Here is a 20,483-nt window from a genome sequence, read left to right on the forward strand (position 1 = left end):
AACGATTTATATGAAAAAGCTTTCTCTCTTCTTTTTAAAAATCCTAGTTTTTACTTCTCTCTAAAACAATTTCATAATTCCGTAGCGGTGGCTTCCAGCTCATAAATGACGGAAATGCGCCATGTGAATCACGCAGATTTATTCTTGCGTCTTGCTAGTCCGACGAATTTTTCGTGCGTGTCACACGTGAGGTGACTTACATACCAAGCGCTGCTTTTAAGTCTTCACTCCGTGAAGAAAAAGATATCCATCTCCAAAAAAGATATCCATCTTAGATCCTCGACACAATTCGACGGTGACAGGCCGTTCTTCATTTCCGTGCATCGCACGTCTCATGCGTGATTGGTATATGGGCTGTTTATAAAAATAGGCAGGCAGACATTTTTTTTACACTGTATATCGAAATAGCCGAATAAGTAAAGAGAAATTCGAAAGAAAAAGAAGATAAAGGTGTATTCGAATATGTTGTATCGAAAAATTTGTATTATATTATTAACTAACTAACTGTTTAAATATTTTTTTCTTCAACAAGATGAAAACTTAATTTTACATTATATTTTACATTATATTTATATTTATCTTGATCTCATTCGAAATAGCCGAATAAGTAAAAAGAAATCCGAAAGAAAAAGAAGGTAAACGTGTATTCGAATGTATGTTTTATCGAGAAATTTTTGCTATATTATTAACTGACTGTTTAAATATTTTTTCTTCAATAAGATGAAAACTTAATTTTACATTATTTATATTTTATTTATATCTATAATTTTACATTATTTTTATTTATCTTGATCTCATTCGGGAGGATTCCTATTCTCTCCTGGAAAAGGGTTTTGTTTTTGTCTGTTTGGTTTTTTTGGTGTGTATAGAGGTGTGTATAAATGTGTATGTATATTCGATTATACATATGTTTTATGAATTGTACGAGACATGCGTACGTCAGTTGGCACCTGTAGATTCGTTTCATCACGCTGATTTCATTTCGAACTCGGACTGCGAAACGCACAGTTTACAATGTTCAGATACAGGTCAAGGCTGAGAATCATTGTACTGTTAAAAAGAGACACTTTGTCGTTAGGTGCAAAGGCAATAATGACAATCGTTGCGATCAGTTTTACGCGCAGAAAATTGACAAAAAATTATTGAAATTATATACAATGGAAGACGATAGGCGCAAATCTTGTTTTCTTTTTACATCTTGTTTTCTTTTTGCCGCTCATCGTTCGTATTGAATGGCGATTCATCCGAAGTACAGGTTTGGCCGTAAAGAAATTAAAATTTATTTATGTAAATGCTGATTCCTATTTGAATTTATGGACGTATAACGATGTGTGTGGGAAAAACACGAAAATTGAAGCGAATGTGAATGTCAAGCAGGAATATTTGAGACGGCTGTTTTCTTCTGCCCGTTCGCATATGTGGTTACATTTGCGCTTTCGCGAATATGTATGTGTTTATATTTATATAAAAAGGTGATGCAATTAACCTGTCCGCGGTTGTGATTTACGTAAGAATTTAGACGGTGACATTTAATTTTTGTCTATGCCTTGTGGCGAGCATATAAATATAACGCCGATAATGCTTCTTTTACATAATTTGAGATATAATTTGTTTCCTTCTTTTTTATTTTGCGTCGTATTCGCCGATAAAAGTCTTAAATTGTTATCCAATTAAGAGAATCTGTGGAATCTGTTTCTGTTATAGTAAATAAGTTTCAGTGACAGATTTTTGTGTCCAAATTAAGATTGATTTTTCTTTAATGAAAAATTAATTTTTTTCCATCAGTTTTTTAGTTACCATTGCAGGCTATTTGCTAATTTTTATACGTATCGCATTTCCCGTGTTCGAATGTTGAAAGAGTCGACACGCTATTGACAATCGCAACGACAGACATCGATGTCACCAGTAACGCTCAATGTCGTCATTGTCACACACAGTCTGAAAGCGACATTTCATTACATATCGAGTGTTTCGCACTACCATCCTAATTGTAATCTGCTGACTGAAGAGATTAAACAGCCGCGACGTTACCGTTGATAACTTCTGTTTCATCATCGCGCCGGGTAAGCCGTGTATTACGTTGATTAACAGGCATCCGGAATTGTGTAAAAGAATGATACGACTTCGAAACTTAATTTCTTCCTACGAGCGAGCGAAGGACAATTCTAAGACTTGTGAGACAATAATCTCCACGTGCTTCGTTATCAACAATATAGAAAAAAATATTTCATTTTCAAAATATTGAAATCGCATGATGAATTAATTTGAAAAGAATTTATTGAAGATACAAAAAATTCTCGAGTTCTATATTTAGAGATAGAAACAAGATGACGAATGTTATCAGTCGCAAGGGTATAGCTGCTCAAAGAATGCATCCTCAGACAAGAGAGAAACGTACTTTGTACGTCGTTACTCGCCGCGTTTGGAAAAGACGATAGCACGTTCAGCAGGTATGAAAAGAACGAGACGGCGCGTGAGGCCACACCACATCGCTTTCCGACTCGAGTCACGGTCGAAGTGAAATTGGTGTTGGGAACAGCATTGCGAAATATGCATACGTATTTAACTCACCTACTTTAAGGATCAGTCTAGTTCGATACGGGTCAAGGTTGTCGCATCGTGGCGGCAGACCCAACGTAAAAATTGATTCAATTGGTGTAACAACGCGTGAATGTGGAGCACGCGTCGAGGTCGATTAACGTTAAACACGCTCACACAAATTTGACCACGCCTGATTATCGGTCGTTTATTTTTGCGATTATTCGGTTTTACGTTGAACGGAGCGAGGCTTACCTTATCTCGTTGTGTCGGCAAGATTTCAAGGTTCATAATAGCGATTGCGATTTTAGTGTCGGATATATTGGCGCACGATGCATATCAATATATCTCTTTTATTACTTTTCTAGCAAGCACGTTATTCGCTCTCCTGTTAAATTATTCCACACGAGTCTTTAAAGGATTTATATAAACATTGCAGCAGCATTGTATTGTCCAAATCTAAGTAAGTTGCCGTCAATGCGACTAGTAAAGAGTTAATCTCGTGTCTGCTTATTTTTTTCAAAGGGATGATGTAGTAGCGTTCCTCTCGCAACATATCCTTGCTTATTGTAGCTAGCAGTCATGCATGATAGAATCGTACGCAAATAGCCGTAACGTTAATCCGCGTCAATTTTCCGCGTGTAAACGCGTGAACTAATTTCTGTCCCCATATCTGTCCCCATATTGTCGAGGTCTTTAACGTTGCGACAAAACGACGATTGCACCGCATCGCGGGCTGAAAACTCGGCTCCCCAGAGTGTCCTTGCATAGACAGGTCCCGCATGAGTGACTTCTGCATTCGTTGCGTATCTTGCATAACGGCGAGGCGCGCATGATCGCGGGTGTGCGGCGGCTTGTCCTGCCGCGGCCTCTCCTCCCCCCGCCCTCCCCCCCCCCCCCGCGCCACCCTCCTCCTCCCGTAGAGGTGACGACGACTCCCCGTTGACATCCTTTACGCAATTGAAATTTCTCTGAAGCCACCCGATTACCGAAAGGTCACTTACCTCTTGCACAAAGTAATTACGCTCGTTCGTTACACGCGGCGCGGCGCGGCGCGGCGCGGCGGATCGGTCGTCCGAGAGGCGATTAGGCAGTGCGCGTTATGCTACATGTGCCGACACACGGTACATTCCGCGGAAACTAATCGCACGCGGAGTCGTCGGGATAATTATCGCGACGAGCCGCTGAGAGAGATGCGTTATTGCGGATATAACCGTAAATTAAACTTACGGTACATCTCGTTATCTCTCGCCGTGTTGCTCGTCGTTACGATAATGTGACCAGGCGAGCGGTTGTTACGAGCGAGAAAAATGGAGTAATTTGCAGCTGCGGGTGCACCGGAGGAAGGCAGAAAGCGCGGAATATAATAAACGCTGTGACGATGATAATAGTATTAATGAACTCTGATAGATATTAAATGCACGCGCGACAGCGACAGTTATTATTTTAGTGTAGTTCACAAGAAAGAGGGGAGATAAAAAAACGTTTATTGCTTTCGGGATCGTGTCGAGTGGGCTCGCGATTACAAGAATCAGCTTGACAGAATTCTCGACATTAATGGTGCTCTTTAGCAAGTTTGTAACTAATTAAGATGAACGTAAAATGGAGAATACTTGAAATAATTTCTCGATGGCGGGATGAGACAAGTTTTTTTCTCTCTTTCTTTTCTTGTCTTGGTAAATAATTCGAAACGTGTTTAGCCATGGATATGAGGCAAGAAACCCTGCGAGAGTCTAATTAGAATATTATTGATTCGTAGAACAGCAGGGAAACTTGCTATCGATTGACGACTTATATCCTATTGTGTGGTCAAAGCAATCGAAGAGAAGAGAGAAACAAATCGCTTTATTGTGCCGCAAACGGGTAAAACCAGTTCACGTGGATGAAAAAAAAGAAGTGCACTTTTCACAAATACTATATCATTCCTTGGGGTCTCTCGTCATCCATCTCTCGGAAATTATTGCCATGCGTAGTGGGTGATGTTTTAAAGATCACGTGTTTCACAAAATATAACCATAAGAGCACGTATATAAGTAATAAGCCTGACAGTTCGTGATAGTGTCTTCATGCTGTCAATCCAACTCGGGTACGTCTCTCCTGAAGTTCAACTTTATTTCGCTCGAGCACCATTGCGTCAGTTGTGTGAGTCAACTTATACGTCTCATCTCGCTTATTATACATCGATTACTCTATACATTGGTGATTTGTTACCATGCGCTGCCAAGTTTATTAAATCTCAATTGAATTACATATTACTTTTTGTGACGATTACATGAATAATAATGTATTTTTAACATTAATGAGAATATTTTAAAAGCAATAATCATTTACAATATATTATTGTGCACCTGGCTAATTTTATGTTATTTTTCTATATTATTATTTTAATAAGATAATTTTGTATTTTTATTCCGCGCAATTTTCACTTGCTTTTCTTGACAATTGAGATCAAGAATAAGACCTTTTTTTATTTATTCGGGCATCTCTAGAACTAGAAATAATCTTAAAAGATTTTTTTCAATTACTTTTAATTTAAAAATTAAAGATGTTTTTGCATTTATGTTGACCCATCTTAACTGATCAAATGATTCCTCAATCCGTATAGATCTCGATCATTTTGTACCACGGTAATAGTTAATATTTAACATTTCTTTGGTCGGTTTTTCTGTCTAATCTTGGATAAACACATATATCAGGATTTGTCAATAAATTTACAAATTATTACAGTAAAAAGATATAAAGAATTATAATGTACAGCTTCTTTCTGTCACCGAGCGCCCAAAAGACTCAAGTTTCGATGTGCGTTCAAGGCGATCAACTTGGCCATTTTTGTAACGCAAAGTCGTAATAAATTAAAGAAAGAAAAAAAGAAACAGAAGTATCAAATGAGCAGAACATTTTGAAAGTGTCATTTACATCAGATACCGTCGATATTATTGCGATTAATTGAATTGTTTGCACGAACGACACATTGTAATTAGTTTTTATCATGAATGAAGTAACAGTGGAGTAAGTTTGTATTTAGTTTGCGCAAGAAAGCAATTGTATCGTGCAGTTTGAAGAGTTAATGGACAAGTAAAAAGTTTACTTCAAAGATTAAACTTCTTTAAGAATGAAGCAAGACGCGAAACGATTTTTATTTCTTGCTAAATTCGGCCTTGCGAGTGATGTTGCGTAAACGATTTAATTGTAAGATTCTGATATGGTAACTTTAACTTTGCGGATGTTAAATATCGCGAAAGTGATACTCGCAATCGATCGAATTAATCAACGTACGTGAATTATCAGGAAAGCAAATCGCGTTGGTCTTAGATACATAAAGCAAATATTTTGAAACGTGGTTAGGATACTCGTGCAACGTACTGTGCACAATTGCTAAATGTCATAAATGCACGGTATTTCTTATGTAAACGCGCAGTCATTTATTTCATTAAAGAGAAAGCTTTGTCGGCCCACGAAATATACATTGACTTATACTACTTATATAACGATAAAACGCTCATATATCGTTCGATTGCCTTCTATCGTTTTATCTAAAATTCGTGATTCCCACGTATTACCGTGAAATTATGTAGCAGGTAGAGAAAATAATATTTTTATATTCTCGCTTCGGGTGTAAAAATAAGTTATAGTTCTGCTATGGAGAGAAAAGAAACGTTCCTTTGATGCTAAACCCAAGTGAAATATCTTGCGGATAGCACTTTTCCGCGAAATGCAAACAACCGGTCTGCCGAATTTGTCACCATTAAAAAGGCAGAAAGAAAACAAAATGATAATCACATGTTTTTGCCTCATCCCTCAGACAATTTGGTGTCTGCCCAGACAGCGCGCGATTTCTTCTTTTTTTCATAATAAAATATGTCAACTTGAAATAATATTTACGTCTCATTGACTAAATAATAAAGGATCCGGGGAAACCTATGTCGTACTACGATTCATAATGCTGAGAGAAGACTGAGTAAAAGCTACAAACAGATGCGTTAACGCGATTATTTTTCAAGATCTCAGCCGACGACAGTCTCGTCTCCAGTGTCACTTTTTGCGCGTATCTTTTTCCAATTTCGTGGAAGCAGACTTGTCCGATCGGTCGTACCGTCGGCATGGCAATTAGCAGTAAAACCGGCAAAATCGGTGTTTAGTCACCGCATTTCCATTGGAATATGCCTTTCTTTTTCTCACCACTAGGACATGTAGAAGATATACGTGCAAACCGGTTTTAATGAGATTTGCAAATTTCGGTGGCATCAACCACGATATTCATTGACTCGCAAATCATTCAATGGAACTTGAGACAACGAATGATCTCGCCTAAATTATAAATATATAGTTTGAGAGCGCCAACAAAGCCATCTTAGCCTATTGTTCATCATGTTCTTGATTCATGATTCTTGATTCATTAAAATAATACATTGTAGAAATGGAACAATGTTTTTTATCTGAAATTTAAGTAGTTTTTTTTCTCTTATAAATTTTTTAAGAATACAAGGATGGCATAACACTTTTTCTTTTTTTTTTTGGTTTTTGTTTAGAGATACGTTTCGCATATCCTGACATGTTTGCGGTACCAATGGCTATTTATTTAAGCAGTTATAACGGCGCACACAGATAACGAGAAATGCGTAGTTAAAACGAGAATTCAGATTTTAGATGTTTCCGATATATCTCGAGTGTCATTTTCAAAAGTCACGAATCGTATACCGGTTTTGCGGTGATACTCGAAGAAGGGACCGCCCGTAAAAGATCGTAGCGTAAAAGAATATACGTCATTACGCGACACGCACGACTTCCGATTTTAGATAAGGGGTTCATTAATAATAATTGGATTTCTTTAACATCGTCGAAACAGAATAATCTTTTACCGCATTAATGTCCATAGTTCGTGACTTGGAAACTATTACACGTTCATGTTACGCTATTGTAAAATACTATTGTAAAAATTAGTTTTTTTAAAAATTAAGCTTTAAACGAATAATAATTAACTTTACTAACATACCGATAATTCAGTTGTTATACCGTTTTGCGTTATACCGCTATTGCGCTCATTGAAATCTCCACTTTCAAGACTCGTTCGGCATTGATCTCACCAATCTCTTGTTAAAGTTTCCAAAATATCGAAGATTTCAATGCGTGGTAGAAACGTTCCCAAACGAGATAGATTGTTTTTGAAAACAGTTTTATATTTTGTATTAAATATTGATAAAGTAATTTTATTAGTGCTTTATTTTTGTCATTATTAATATAAATAATAATATCTAATAAATTTTATTTTTATTATATTCAACTATATTCCGGAAAACATATAAAACAACGTTAATTATTCCGCGCTATTGTAGTATTATTTAAGGTCTTAACTTTCTCCGATGCTCTTGCTATTATGTGTCATCTTAAATATATATTTATCAGATTTATCGCAAGACATATTGCAATATTCTTATTTCTACGTTCGTGCACCTAAACGTGACATATAATCACGAATGATAGAGCAAACTTCCTATTTCGAACCAAGTATCTACTTTGCAATATAAAAAATTTGCATCCGTATTTTCCGATAACCAGTCAGTAATAACAATGATTATGATATACGTTTATACAAAAAAACACAAGTGTGACGCGCGTTCAATGTGCAAGAGAAAATCATAAGGTGTCTAAAAATCAAGAAGTCAAAGACTCTCTGCGAAGGTGAAAGGGAACTTTGCCGGAAATGCACTCCAGTCCTCGAAAAGCATTTTCCATGCACTCAAGGGAGCCCGGTAGGATCTCGATTTTCTCTCTTTTTCTCAAGGGAACGGCGTACACTTGTGATTCTCATAAGGCTGATTTCCGGGCTCCTTGAGCCGTGACTGACTGTCGGCCAGAGCGGATCTGAAAAATGCATCAAGGCGGAGTGGTTCTCATATATTGCCGATGCCGTCGAGTTGCAGAATGCGTGCAATGAAACGCGAGAAGAGACGATTTTAATCTGCGAACGTGTCCCTGAGACGCGTAGGACACCGACAGCTCATACTTTATAACGAAACAACAAAAATAAGAGGCGGGATAATAACGAGGGACTTTAAATACTAGCCACTTGCTTTTATAATTAAATAAAAAAAAATTTTTTTTATATATTATATTTCTTAATATATGATTTATGATATATGATATATTTAAACGTAACCCTAATATAGAATAAATACGTGTGCAGAAAAATTTAGAGATAATCATCTTGAATTCATTCAATCGATTTAATACAACTTAAGTAGGTAAATAGTAGTGTTTATGTATTAATAGATTTTTGTCTCGAAAAAAAAAAAAACAATCTCGAGAGAATTAACAAAAAAGAGTTGACTAAAAAGAGAGAGAGAGAGAGAGAGAGAGAGAGACAGAGAGAGATACAAGAACTCCCCATAGAAAATTCAATTTGTTTCTGTCGAGTTTCACGGTTACGGACGCGCATAGCCACGGACCGCAACATACGTATGTACATATCTACGATAGCGTACGATCTTGTCACGATACGCGCCTCGTTTAAGCGTTTGCTTTTTTTATCGGTAAACCGGAAGCGATGGAAGCAGACGGGTAATAATGCGACTCGGAGAAATATACGCATAGTTAAACACCGAATAGGCGTCAGGCGCAAGGACCTGTCATGATTTTTATATTTCTATGTACAATAGATGCGCATCACGGTTTTTAGACTTGGACTTGAGAGCAAACAAAAAAAAAAAGAAATTTTACACGTGTAAAAGGAATGTATTATTTGCGAGCTTTAGTTTCTAGAATTTATAATTTTTAAGTCAAGACAGATTTCTTTTTTCATTTTCATTTGTTAATTCAACGATGATACAGGACTGGTCTTATTACATTATAATAATAATTAATTTTCCAAAAGTCTTCTATATATATATATATATATATATATATATATGAGGCTTGCAGAATCTTTTCTATTACTTTCTACACTTACTTACACAGAAATGACCATTTAATTTTGATTTGTCACGATTGCTCGTCGGTTGTCTGATGCGACGAGGCAATATGACAGCCACACGTCTTATAGGCAGTTATGTTTTCCTGTTCGATAAACTGTGCTCACAAAGAAATTTCTTTTTGTCGATAAACCGGAAATGACGAGACTAGATGGACGGGTATATATAAATTAATGTTCACGGTGACGGGGAATCGGCCTCGCGGCTGTGAGCGTCCTCGGCAGCAGCTATGTATTCCAAATGCCGCTTATGGCACTGTCCTCTCTCGTTTAGACCATAAGAGAAAGTCCGTTGAATATGCGTTAATACCACGAGTGAACTATATTGCGCGATGCATGCGCCAGTCACTTGCCAGATACGGCTTTGCGTGTTAAATATTCTTACGTTTATCGAATTATCAAAAATGCTTGGAAATACACGATACTCTTCTATATATTACCTTGAAATATATAATAAATATTCTTTTATAAAATACCTCTTATATCGCGTATAGTAATTAAAAATTACAGTAATTTACGATACGCGATAATCTCTTACAAGATATCTTTGGCAACTAAACTCGAAGAGAATAACACAATGTTGATTTTTGCGAATAGTCAATTCAATATTTATTCATTCGAATATTTATTCATCGAGTCACACTTGAAATAGTGAATCACTATTTCAAAAGAATCTCTCGATTTCTTCAATAACATTTCATTCAATCATTGCTTAAATTTAACTTTTGATTGGCTATATATCTAGACTTTGATTGGCTACATATATTTTCCTAGTCATTCATCGAGCGTAGGTGGAAATCGCTACTGGTATGATATACCGTTACGAAAATAAAATAAATATAGAATTAATCGCTTGACATAAAAAAATATATAGTAGCCTTGAAACACGATACATGTGTATCTTATCCGTTGAATTCTTATTCGAGGTTCATCTGATGCGAGTACGTATTAAAAATCTTACTTTAATTCTGACACTATCTAATGTTAGAATTTAAAAATTACATGAAAATTAGGCCGATTTCATTTTGACTGGCATTTGCGCGTTCTTCTTATTTTACAATTCTACCTCGCTTCTTTACTTTTCTCTCTCTCTCTCTCTCTCTCTCTCTCTCTCTCTCTCTCTTTCTTCTTCCTCTCTTTCTTTGTTTACTCTTTTGCCTCGTCGTTGTCGATCTATTCACGAACGAAGCACGCAACAACACTTGTGTCATGCTCGATCGCACGTCACCATTACCACTTTCTTGGCAAAATGATGAGGACGATAGCATTCAGCAGAATTTCGTGGCGCGAGAAGAAAGCAAAGAGAGAAAATCTGTTTGATCTAAATGCATAGCATTTTTACGATGAAAAAGAAAAGTAATGTATTTGGTAATGCACCGCGGAGATCTTTGGATTCGCGATTGCAGCGAAATCGAAAGAGAGACAGAGAGAGAGAGAGAGAGAGAGAGAGATTTCGCAGCTATCACATCGAAATATTACAACACATTAATATGATGGAGGATCATTCATCTTCATCATCCATAACTATTACATTAGACTTTAAGATACTCTCCTACCTATCTAAAAATTCTACTTTCCGTAGAATTTCGTTTCATCGTTTGATCAAATTAGTGTCAAGAGTTTTCGAATTATGGGCGACTGAAAGATTTTTCATAATTTCAGGGAGATAGCGAAATCTTACTCTTTGTTTAATTTCAAGTGATCGTTATTTGAAAAGAATTTTAATTTGAAACTTCGTTACATAAACATCTAATGTTGAAAATTTAAAAATTACGTGAAAGCTAAGCCGATTTCATTTTGATAAAGAAAGTAGTAAATGGATTATGAACCAATATAATTTTGTATCTGTGCAAAGTATAGAATCTAATTTGAAAAGCATCTGATAAATATTGCTGAAATTTATCAGGAACTTGTGAATATAAAATCCATATTTGCGTAGAAAACATTTAGCTCTTGAAAGAAACAAGTTTCCTGATATCAAAGCGATATAGACACGCTGGCGATAGACAATTTATAGTGCATAATTTTTTTTTAATGCATTTTTTTTAGATTTATATTTCATAATAGAATGCCTGTACCATAGAATTCTGTCAGCACAGCTGAAATTTCAGCGATAGCGTAACAATGTAATAAGTAGAAGCACGGGTCCCGGTAGTCGCGCGATTTCTCACGACACCCGATCTACCCCGACCGGTACTTTCGCATTCCGGAAGTAAGTACTTTTCATTACTTCCTGCTGTTCGTAAGCATATGATGGACCGAAGGAAAGTCATTGAACGCGGGATAAATGCTACCGTCGATTAGCTCACCATCTATTCTAACCATCCGTAATAAAATTGGTGGTTCTCCCTCCGCTCTCTCGTAAAAGGCCTTCGACAAAGTAAATATCATAAATTTCCGCCAAAACTACATCGTTCGAAATATATCGAATCGAATTTTAATATGAGCAGTAAAATTGAGACTCGTTTGGGATTCAACATCTATAAAACACAAACTTGGACAAACTTCCAAGAAATTTAATTTGATATATTATCTCTCTCTATGAATCTTTCGGACAAAAAATTGTATATTATTAATAATAATTGAGCAGTTATGATAATGTACGTATTAGACAGAAAGAAATAAAGTCTTTTCACTTTAATGAACATTTCGTAGATATTTAAAAATAGTTACTTAAAAGTCTAAAATCTTAAACATATAAGTTGTACATTTGAAGGTTGCGGTCGATTGGTTAAATCTTATGTGACATATAGCATAACAGATAACAGATAAGGATTTGATAAAATTTTTTCAATGACCATTTCGATATCATAGTTATTTTTTATTACTTGATCGGAACACTGCTCAATCTTATCGTCCATATAATCCACAAAAAGTATAAATGAACGTAATACATGCAGTGTATGAGTGACTTGATTTTATTCTTCTTTTTAGATTTTCTTCTAGATAAAATCGCATCATTTCTTTGATGTAAAAGGAGAAATTACGTTTCGCAATCACAGGAGATGCTCTCCTCTGGTCTCTCTTTCTCTCTCTCTCTCTCTCTCTCTCTCTCTCTCTCTCTCTCTCTCTCATGCTCTTTCATTTCTCGGTCATGTAAAACAGGATGAAACCAGTTGCCCTTTACTTAGCTTCATCTTCAGCTTTCCGAGTGTAATCGAGTGCAAGTTGGCATTTATGACCCGCAATTATCGTCCGTTAATTAATCCCAAGAAGAGGACCGCAAAGAAAGAGGATCACACCGGTACATTCATTTTGCTCGTCCACGAAACGCAAGACAATAAAGCAAATTAGGCGTTACTATGCAGACAATGGCCCAAATACGTTTTCTTGAGGCGAAAGTGATGCTCTTTTGTCACATAAACTAGATTTACGTTCATAACATTTTCAAAATAATTTGTGCTTTTTAAGATAATTATGCTTGTTATTTTCTCATAGTCGTCTTTATATATGATTATCAAATACATCTTTGTTAACTCTAGTCTTATTTTTCGCATAACATTTAACTTTATTAAATTCAGTAACAATTGAATTAAGCATATCAAACAGCACATTGCGTTCTTTTATCAATGTAAATTGAGTCTTCATTTGTATAATTTGGGATCATTTAATATTTATCATTTCTCTTGTAAATAGTTGTTATTGGATTGACTCTTCTCTATGAAATATATTCTTTATCAAAAATTAAATAGCAATAAGATAAATGAAATGTCACACTGATAATGAGCGATGGCTCAAACTCGTTCCTGCAAGGTCAGATAAAAAGCAATGTTGTATTATTCACGTGATTTCTACTTTTATAATTTGGTATAAATTAGTCAAACAATCATTCTTTTATCTTTTTTTACAATTATTATCATTTTTTTCTGTTATGTATCAGTTTATGCTCTATAATTTTGAGCAAATTACAAAATTTGATTCGAAAATACTAAGCAACAGTAAAATTAATTAGATGTATACTGAGAACGCGAACAATAGCCTAAATTCATATTCTATTGTTCGGCTGGTTTCTAGGTGAAAGCATTTCTTTTCTATGAACTAATTATATTCTAAACGTTTAGATCAAGAAGATAACGTGTTTCTTTTGCTGTGTAAATCATTATAGACACAAAAATTCCGAATTCTTTTATAAGGAATAAATACCTTTGCAAAATAATTATAACAACGTTAATTTTGCAATGTTGCAAAATTAATAGTGCTGAATAAATATTCATTTACTGTTGACATTTTATTTTATAATAATTATTAGGATTTTACAATTAAAACTTACATAATTTAAATATTTTATGATTTTTTATTTTTTCTGAAATGACCATAAAATGTAACAGAGATTAATAAATATGACAAATTTAAAAAAATAAATAAATTTTGTTTAGAAACAAAATTAAAAATCGAATATATATGTAGTCTCTAAAAATATATTCTATTTGTCCATTCATGTGAAGATCAGAAGAAAATAAATGTAATGAATTTTTAAAAAATTTTAAAAGTCGTAAATTGATCACCATTAAGAATAATGCAAAGGTGCGCAAATAGTATACTTGAATACGATGTAATCTCGTAATTACTTAATGACTGCATGAATAATTGTCGATCAGAATTTATAAGTGAAGCAGCACAATGGATCTTTCTGTAACGTTGTATGAATCTCGATTCACGTGGCTATGACCTACGAAACTGTCGTTATTGTCATATGAAGGTCGAATATATTACCTCGACAGATTATTATTAAACCAAACCTTATTAAAACCTTATTAAAACAATGAGAACATATGTTTTCTCTTTCTTTTACAGTGTGAGACTACATTGCTTTCGTTATTCTCGAAGATTTCTTCGTTCGCGAGCTATTCTCTTCAATTCGTGATGCTTTCAATTCTTTAAAACTGAATCTCAATAAGAATATGGATTTACGGAGAAAGTAAATTTTTTTTAAGAGGAGAAAAAAGTTGAGAACATACCTTAAAATAGATTTATAAAATTTGTTTAAATAATATTTTGAACCATGAGTCATCAAAATTTTTTTTTTTTCGAAACTGGAGTGCTTTTTTATGAAGAAATTTTCTTTGCAGACCGCCAATGATTTTTTTTTTTCGTAATGGAAGGATCGATGAAAACGTATCTATCCGCAAATATCCTATTTCCGTGTATATCCAAAGTTTCTGGTGCGAGTCTGTCGGTGTTAATCCGATGCAATGAAACTTTCCTTCCGGGATCGCCCCGTGGTTGTACTCGCGCGTATATTCAACATCGCACTCTCGTTTCTCCGTGATGCGGTTGTTCTCAGTTTCATGCATGCGTGAACTCATCGCGACGGCTAGTTTTCGATTCTTTATTTTCACATTTTGCCGGGGGTGTGGCGAAAAATTATATAACTCCGGGATTTCTTCACCGCATCGCCGGGCAAAGTATCTCTTTTTCATCCACGCGCTTATAATAGACGCAAACTCTCATTTTCGCCAATCCGTCGTCGGATAGCGGACAGCGATTAAGAAAGAATAATAAATGCTATTCTATTAATTTTAATAACACGTAACAATAAAATATGTAGATATTATTATCCCAAATTTAATTTCTCAAGATTCGAAAGAATCTGCGATGAATTTAAGTAAGGTAAATAAAAGTGAATGTGAAAATCTGTCAAGGCTTCAAATACATCTGACTTATTTACGGTATTGAGCGCTAATTAGCTACATTTCGTTTTCTCATTTATGAAACAACGATATTTTCTGTTTCAGCGATGTGACGCAACCAGTCGGGAATATTTTTCTGCAAAATGACTCGCGCCCTTGTCCTTCTCTGCATGGCCATCATTCTACCTCTCGTACGATGCCACAAGGTAAGATCTCAGTCAAGTATCGTCAAGACGCCCAAGGACATGTTATTATCCCGTGCAATTACCTCTTTAAGACAAAGAATGCGCGTGTCCGCGCGCGTGCTAGAAGATAATTCCGCTGAATTAAAAGCGAACGGCCACAGAATACGATGATGACTCTAATTCACGTTAATCATGTCGCCACGAGGTAAATTCACGGTACGCGAGCAACGCCTTTTGATTTACACGCGTGTTTCTATTTACTCAGGTAATATAACGCGCCTCTCCTCTTTTTCTCATTTGTCACACATGAATTTTGCAGACTATACTTTCAATGTGCGCCTATGTGTGTATGTGCGTGCGTGCCTATGTGTGTATGTGCGCTTCATTTTCAAGGAGCTTCTCGCGCAGATTTTAATTCGCACTAACCCCGCTCTAACGTTTGAATTTATTATTTAGCGCGATTACGGCACGATAGAAATTAATTAACCAGAGGCTCGCTAATGGGAGAGGAGGAATTAATGACGCCTCATAATTCCGCGCATTGTTCGTGATTAACGTTTGGGTTGCGCCGGCTATTTACGAGAGAATTATTCCGACGATCATCGATTATCGCGCTTGGAGCTTGTAAACGACACGAAATCTCTTACTATTCTCTCTAATTTATCTCTAATCATTGCATACAACAAAAATTAGAAATCATGTTCGCGAAGCGTCGTATTTCGCTTCTTCTTTGTTAGTAATGGATTTGAGATAGAGAGATATATAAATGCGAAATATTTCTTAAATTCGAAGATTGCGACGCATGTTCGCGGCCAATTTATTTTTTAGATAAATTTATGTCATTATTTATTAAACGCTTGCCGTCGTATTTCTAGTATCTAAGATACAAGCGTGAGATATGATTTTATGAAATGGGCTTGTTTACAGAAGATTAATAGCACCGACGCTTACCATCAATGGTATCCACCTCGTAATTAAGAAAACACGTGAAAAAAAAGAAACGATTGCGATTAATGGCATGTTACGATTCAACACACGTCGGTTGAGCGGATCATCTTGTTGTAGATAATCATCACGAGCGTGGTCAATGGCCGGCTCTCCTCTAACTTACGTAAGAACTTACTCCCGCACGAAATCGCAATAAAATCATCCAACCATTCGACGTTATTTAGCCACCTAGCCTTGCTTTCGATTTTTTTTTCCCCGAGAAATTTAAAATAATAATCGCGTAATTCTGACCGCTGACTTCAGTGCGTGCGAGATAATGATTGGCAATCAAAAAGATTGAAAAAAGCGAAAAAACGATGTTAAGATGCAACGTACAAGAATATAAATATTATGAAATTAAATTAAAAAGCAATGCGTACAAAGCAATATATGTAAATAGGTAATAACTTGTAAGTTACGATAAGTCACATCGCCAACAGAAGCACTTATACAAAAGTTTACTTACATAGATAATAAACTATACTAAAAGAATTATGTTAATAATGAAAAAGCTCTTATGATTAAGAGTCGTGAGCGCGTGTCTAATCATCAGTAAGGTATGAAGGACGATAGAACGATGATAGAACGCGAGCGTCGATTTAACAGACATGTTAAATATTATAATCGAACAAAGAGCTTTCCTCTACAGTCGTTGATTTATTTACAGATAAATGGTCGATTACCGCCGCGGACCGGTCAACCGACCGAGCTCGATGCTTGACTTACGTAAATCTCTCGTTAGGAAACGGTACAAATAATTACTTTCAGATGAGAAACGCGCTCCGGCAATTTCCGGCAGTCGTTCCACGTGATTTACATGATTTCGCGATGTACTTGTTGCACCGGAGGAGAGAGAGAGAGAGAGAGAGAGAGAGAGAGAGAGAGAGAGAGAGAGAGAGAGAGACCGAAAGCGAAACCGGAATGCTCCTAAGCCGAGAGAGTAATCTACTTTTCACGGGAGAGAAAAAAAGAAAGACGGCGTTTCTATCGATCGGTGGTTACGCTCACAGACGCGTGAAATACATTATGATTAAAACGCACGACTCGGTGTCACGGTTGACGAGTATTACAAAATTCATTGTCGGGTCTGAAGCCGTCGTGAGAAATTCTCGATTATTCGCTGTCCGGTATGATATAGTCATTTGTGCAAATGTAGCTCAAGGCGGGTTTAAAAGAATTCTTATATTGGATCAAGAAGAATTGAAGAAGTTAAAGTAATTAGCAAAAAATAATTGTACGCAACAGAGTTTGAGCAGATGCTTTGCCAATCATAAAAATGGTGTAAGAATTTTTATTACTATAATATTCTTTGAAAATTTACAAGGCCAGTTCGCGTTAAGATTAAGTACGAAAGAAATTCAACAGAAAAAGTCAAGTGTTCTACGAAATTGTAGTCTCCATTAACTAATCGTGTTTAAACGAGAATTTCGAATATTTGGGTAAGCGGATATCTTGTCGACGCTTTGCTGGGAGCGAGACGATCGCTCATAGCACAAATCGATCGAACTCTCGATCAGAGGCTCGGCAATAATGAGCGAAAGTGATCGACCTTAGAACTCCCAAGGGGCTTCGATCGATTTCCAGCTGCAACTCGATTTCTGTGACACGGCGCGCAAACAAACGCTGCTGTGAAATGATAGAGGCAGACCTTGAAACGCGATTGGAAAACAGAATACGCGTGCATACCCATTAATTACGAGTCACCACGAGCAATAAAACCGAACCGGGCCACGGATTCTCAGAACACTTGAAAAATCGCCGTCTTGAACGAATCTATCGCAGCCAATCGCAGCAATTATCAAATCGCATAAACGTCAATGCTATAAATAAAAAAATTTGCATGTGCGCGAACTAATTATCTAATTTATTTTCACTAGGTAATTGTTAATTTTTTTTAAAAAGCGTGACATAATTTTTATGTGTTTAAATTTATGATTTTGGGAGCATTTATTTAATTGTAGTATAAGTAATATATCAATATTCTTTTCTTCTCTTAACGTATTTATTATATTTAATAAAAGCCTCTCATTGATATTACAGTCGCTAGATACGTTGTTACTTGATTGCTCTTGCTGCTTGTATTGTGAAACGCAAAATTTCAGTCGCGGATTAATCTACAAATTCCTAGCCGTGATAGTTCTACCATTAGTGACGTAACTTTTTGCGACATGAAACGTGATGTCTTTTTGCCGCGGGCGTTACCATTTCCGATTACTGTATCCATTTTGCTTCGCTATTCTCACGATATGGACGAAGACAATACACTGGTACAAGAAAGTATCGCTTTCGGCGTAAAAAAAACAAGAAACGAAATTGAAGTCACGGAACTGTCGAGACGCGTCAATGAAAAAAACATACGGAATGACGTAATAGTCAATAATGATCAAATTGCGAATCCCGGAAGCTAGGTTCGTTTGCAAACAAAAAGTCTCGCATAAAAGTTCTTCCTTTACTACGTTTATTTCCCTGTATCGAATAATTATGACGTTCGAGTAACCACGAGCAGGAAACGTCACTTACGTCAAACCAACGAGCAGAAATTTCTTTCCAATTATCACTTCGATCGATGCGCGCTGCGAATCCGTTTCTATACCATTGTGTTACATGTCGTTTTGCATTTAGGAAACTAAGTCATAAGCGTTGGTAAGCGTTTTTATCGACCCGCGGCATATCTCATCATGGATTTATTCATGAGTCGATCGATAAAACGCGCCGGAGATTGCGACGGTCGCGATCTCGATTACGTAAGAATATTACGACACCCGCGCGTTCACCTAAACTCATTTGTGTTTCAGATTCACGAGCACATGACAAGGGAAGAGATGCTATCGGTGTTTTACACGGGACACGAGTCCGGTAATAACAGCAAAAAAAGTAACTTGCGCGTTATCCTTTCCGCTTTTTTTTTTTTTATATCCCGTTCCTTCCGTTGTAAAAAGGGTGATGAAAGCAACGTGTCACCGACTGATATGACTAATGTTGACTGCGACAGGATTGGACATTTATTTTAATTTATCGGTGTGTTTAATAAAACTGAAAAAAATTAAATGCATTAACTGAGTTCTGTCAAAGTAAAATCTTGCTAAATTTAATGACAATTAAATTACACTTTATTCTCTTTTAGAATTTCTATCTTCCTTCTTCCTGTTCTTGACGTGTTCCTAGCAAAGAAACCAGAGGAAACAGAATATATTTTTCACACTAGATAACCGACCGTTAAACTCTCCGTCATGGATCATTCTCAATGAATATTCATCTCGATTCCATCATTCGAGAATCACCGTTCCGGTGAACCTTAGAAAGGGTTCCGTTGCCTATCCTCAGACTTTCGATATTAAACGAGAATTTTTTAGCAACAGCTACACTCGACATGAGGAAATCAATTGGAAAAGGATCATTAATTCTAAAATGCTAGTTGTAACTTACAAAGCGTATATTCCAAAAGATATTAGATTAAGGCAGAGACTTCTTTTAACATTTTTTTCTGGCGGATATAAACGCATTTTGCACCCTCAAACCGTAGTGCCACCGTACGAAGTCGTGCCTGTGTTGCACACGGTGCACAAAAGGAGCGTGGACGCGAAACCACAGATTCACCTGAAGGCCTTCGGCAAAGACATCAGCCTTTCGTTGAAGCCCACGGAAGGACTGTTGACGGCCAACAGCCTGCCGATGTGGACCGTCACCAGGAACACGTCGCAACCGGACGGCCTTCACTATGAGAGGGTAAAGGATGTAAGTGATTTCCTTTCGGCATATTTAATTATTTTGTAATTTTTTTCAAGACTCAGGTTTCCCCTATTGTCTCCCAATATTTGCTACCAAGCTGCAATATCTGAAAATAATTGATTATATTTTTTTCTTCATGAAAAATATCTTTGAAAATTGAAGAAAACGTAACGTGTAACTTTTCGCAATTCATTTAATCGTTCGATCAGATAGTTATTTTTTTATAATTATCCAATGACAACACACACACACACACACACACACACACACACACACACACACACACACACAGTTTTTAACGAATTTCTAATTGTTCCAGGTCGACGTGGATATCGGTGACATCTATCAAGACACGGAGAACATGGCTTCCATTCTGCTACACCAAGACACGAATGGGAAAGTGCGCGTTGTAAGCGGCTATTCTTTCTTAATGTCCCTTTCGTCACT

The 20,483-nt window shown here is 36.3% G+C and overlaps 1 protein-coding gene across 5 annotated transcripts in view; it reads left to right on the top strand.

Moving 5' to 3' along the window:
* sona (sol narae metalloprotease) overlaps nucleotides 1-20,483 on the top strand; it is a 44,372-nt gene that overhangs the window by 11,664 nt on the left and 12,225 nt on the right. For 4 of the 5 annotated variants that reach the window (XM_089070723.1, XM_089070725.1, XM_089070721.1 and 1 more), the window contains exons 3-6: nucleotides 15,241-15,341; nucleotides 19,103-19,163; nucleotides 19,831-20,042; nucleotides 20,356-20,445. In XM_089070723.1, coding sequence (XP_088926849.1) covers nucleotides 15,279-15,341; nucleotides 19,103-19,163; nucleotides 19,831-20,042; nucleotides 20,356-20,445 — 426 coding nt within the window. In that variant the 5' untranslated portion in view covers nucleotides 15,241-15,278. Of the gene's footprint in view, nucleotides 1-4,562; nucleotides 4,681-15,240; nucleotides 15,342-19,102; nucleotides 19,164-19,830; nucleotides 20,043-20,355; nucleotides 20,446-20,483 lie in introns of those variants that run through there. The other variant, XM_089070724.1, reaches the window with a different exon arrangement.

This window comes from Pogonomyrmex barbatus, unplaced genomic scaffold (genome assembly GCF_055798465.1).
Source record: "Pogonomyrmex barbatus isolate J1 unplaced genomic scaffold, ASM5579846v1 scaffold10, whole genome shotgun sequence".
In the NCBI taxonomy this organism is placed as follows: domain Eukaryota; kingdom Metazoa; phylum Arthropoda; class Insecta; order Hymenoptera; family Formicidae; genus Pogonomyrmex; species Pogonomyrmex barbatus.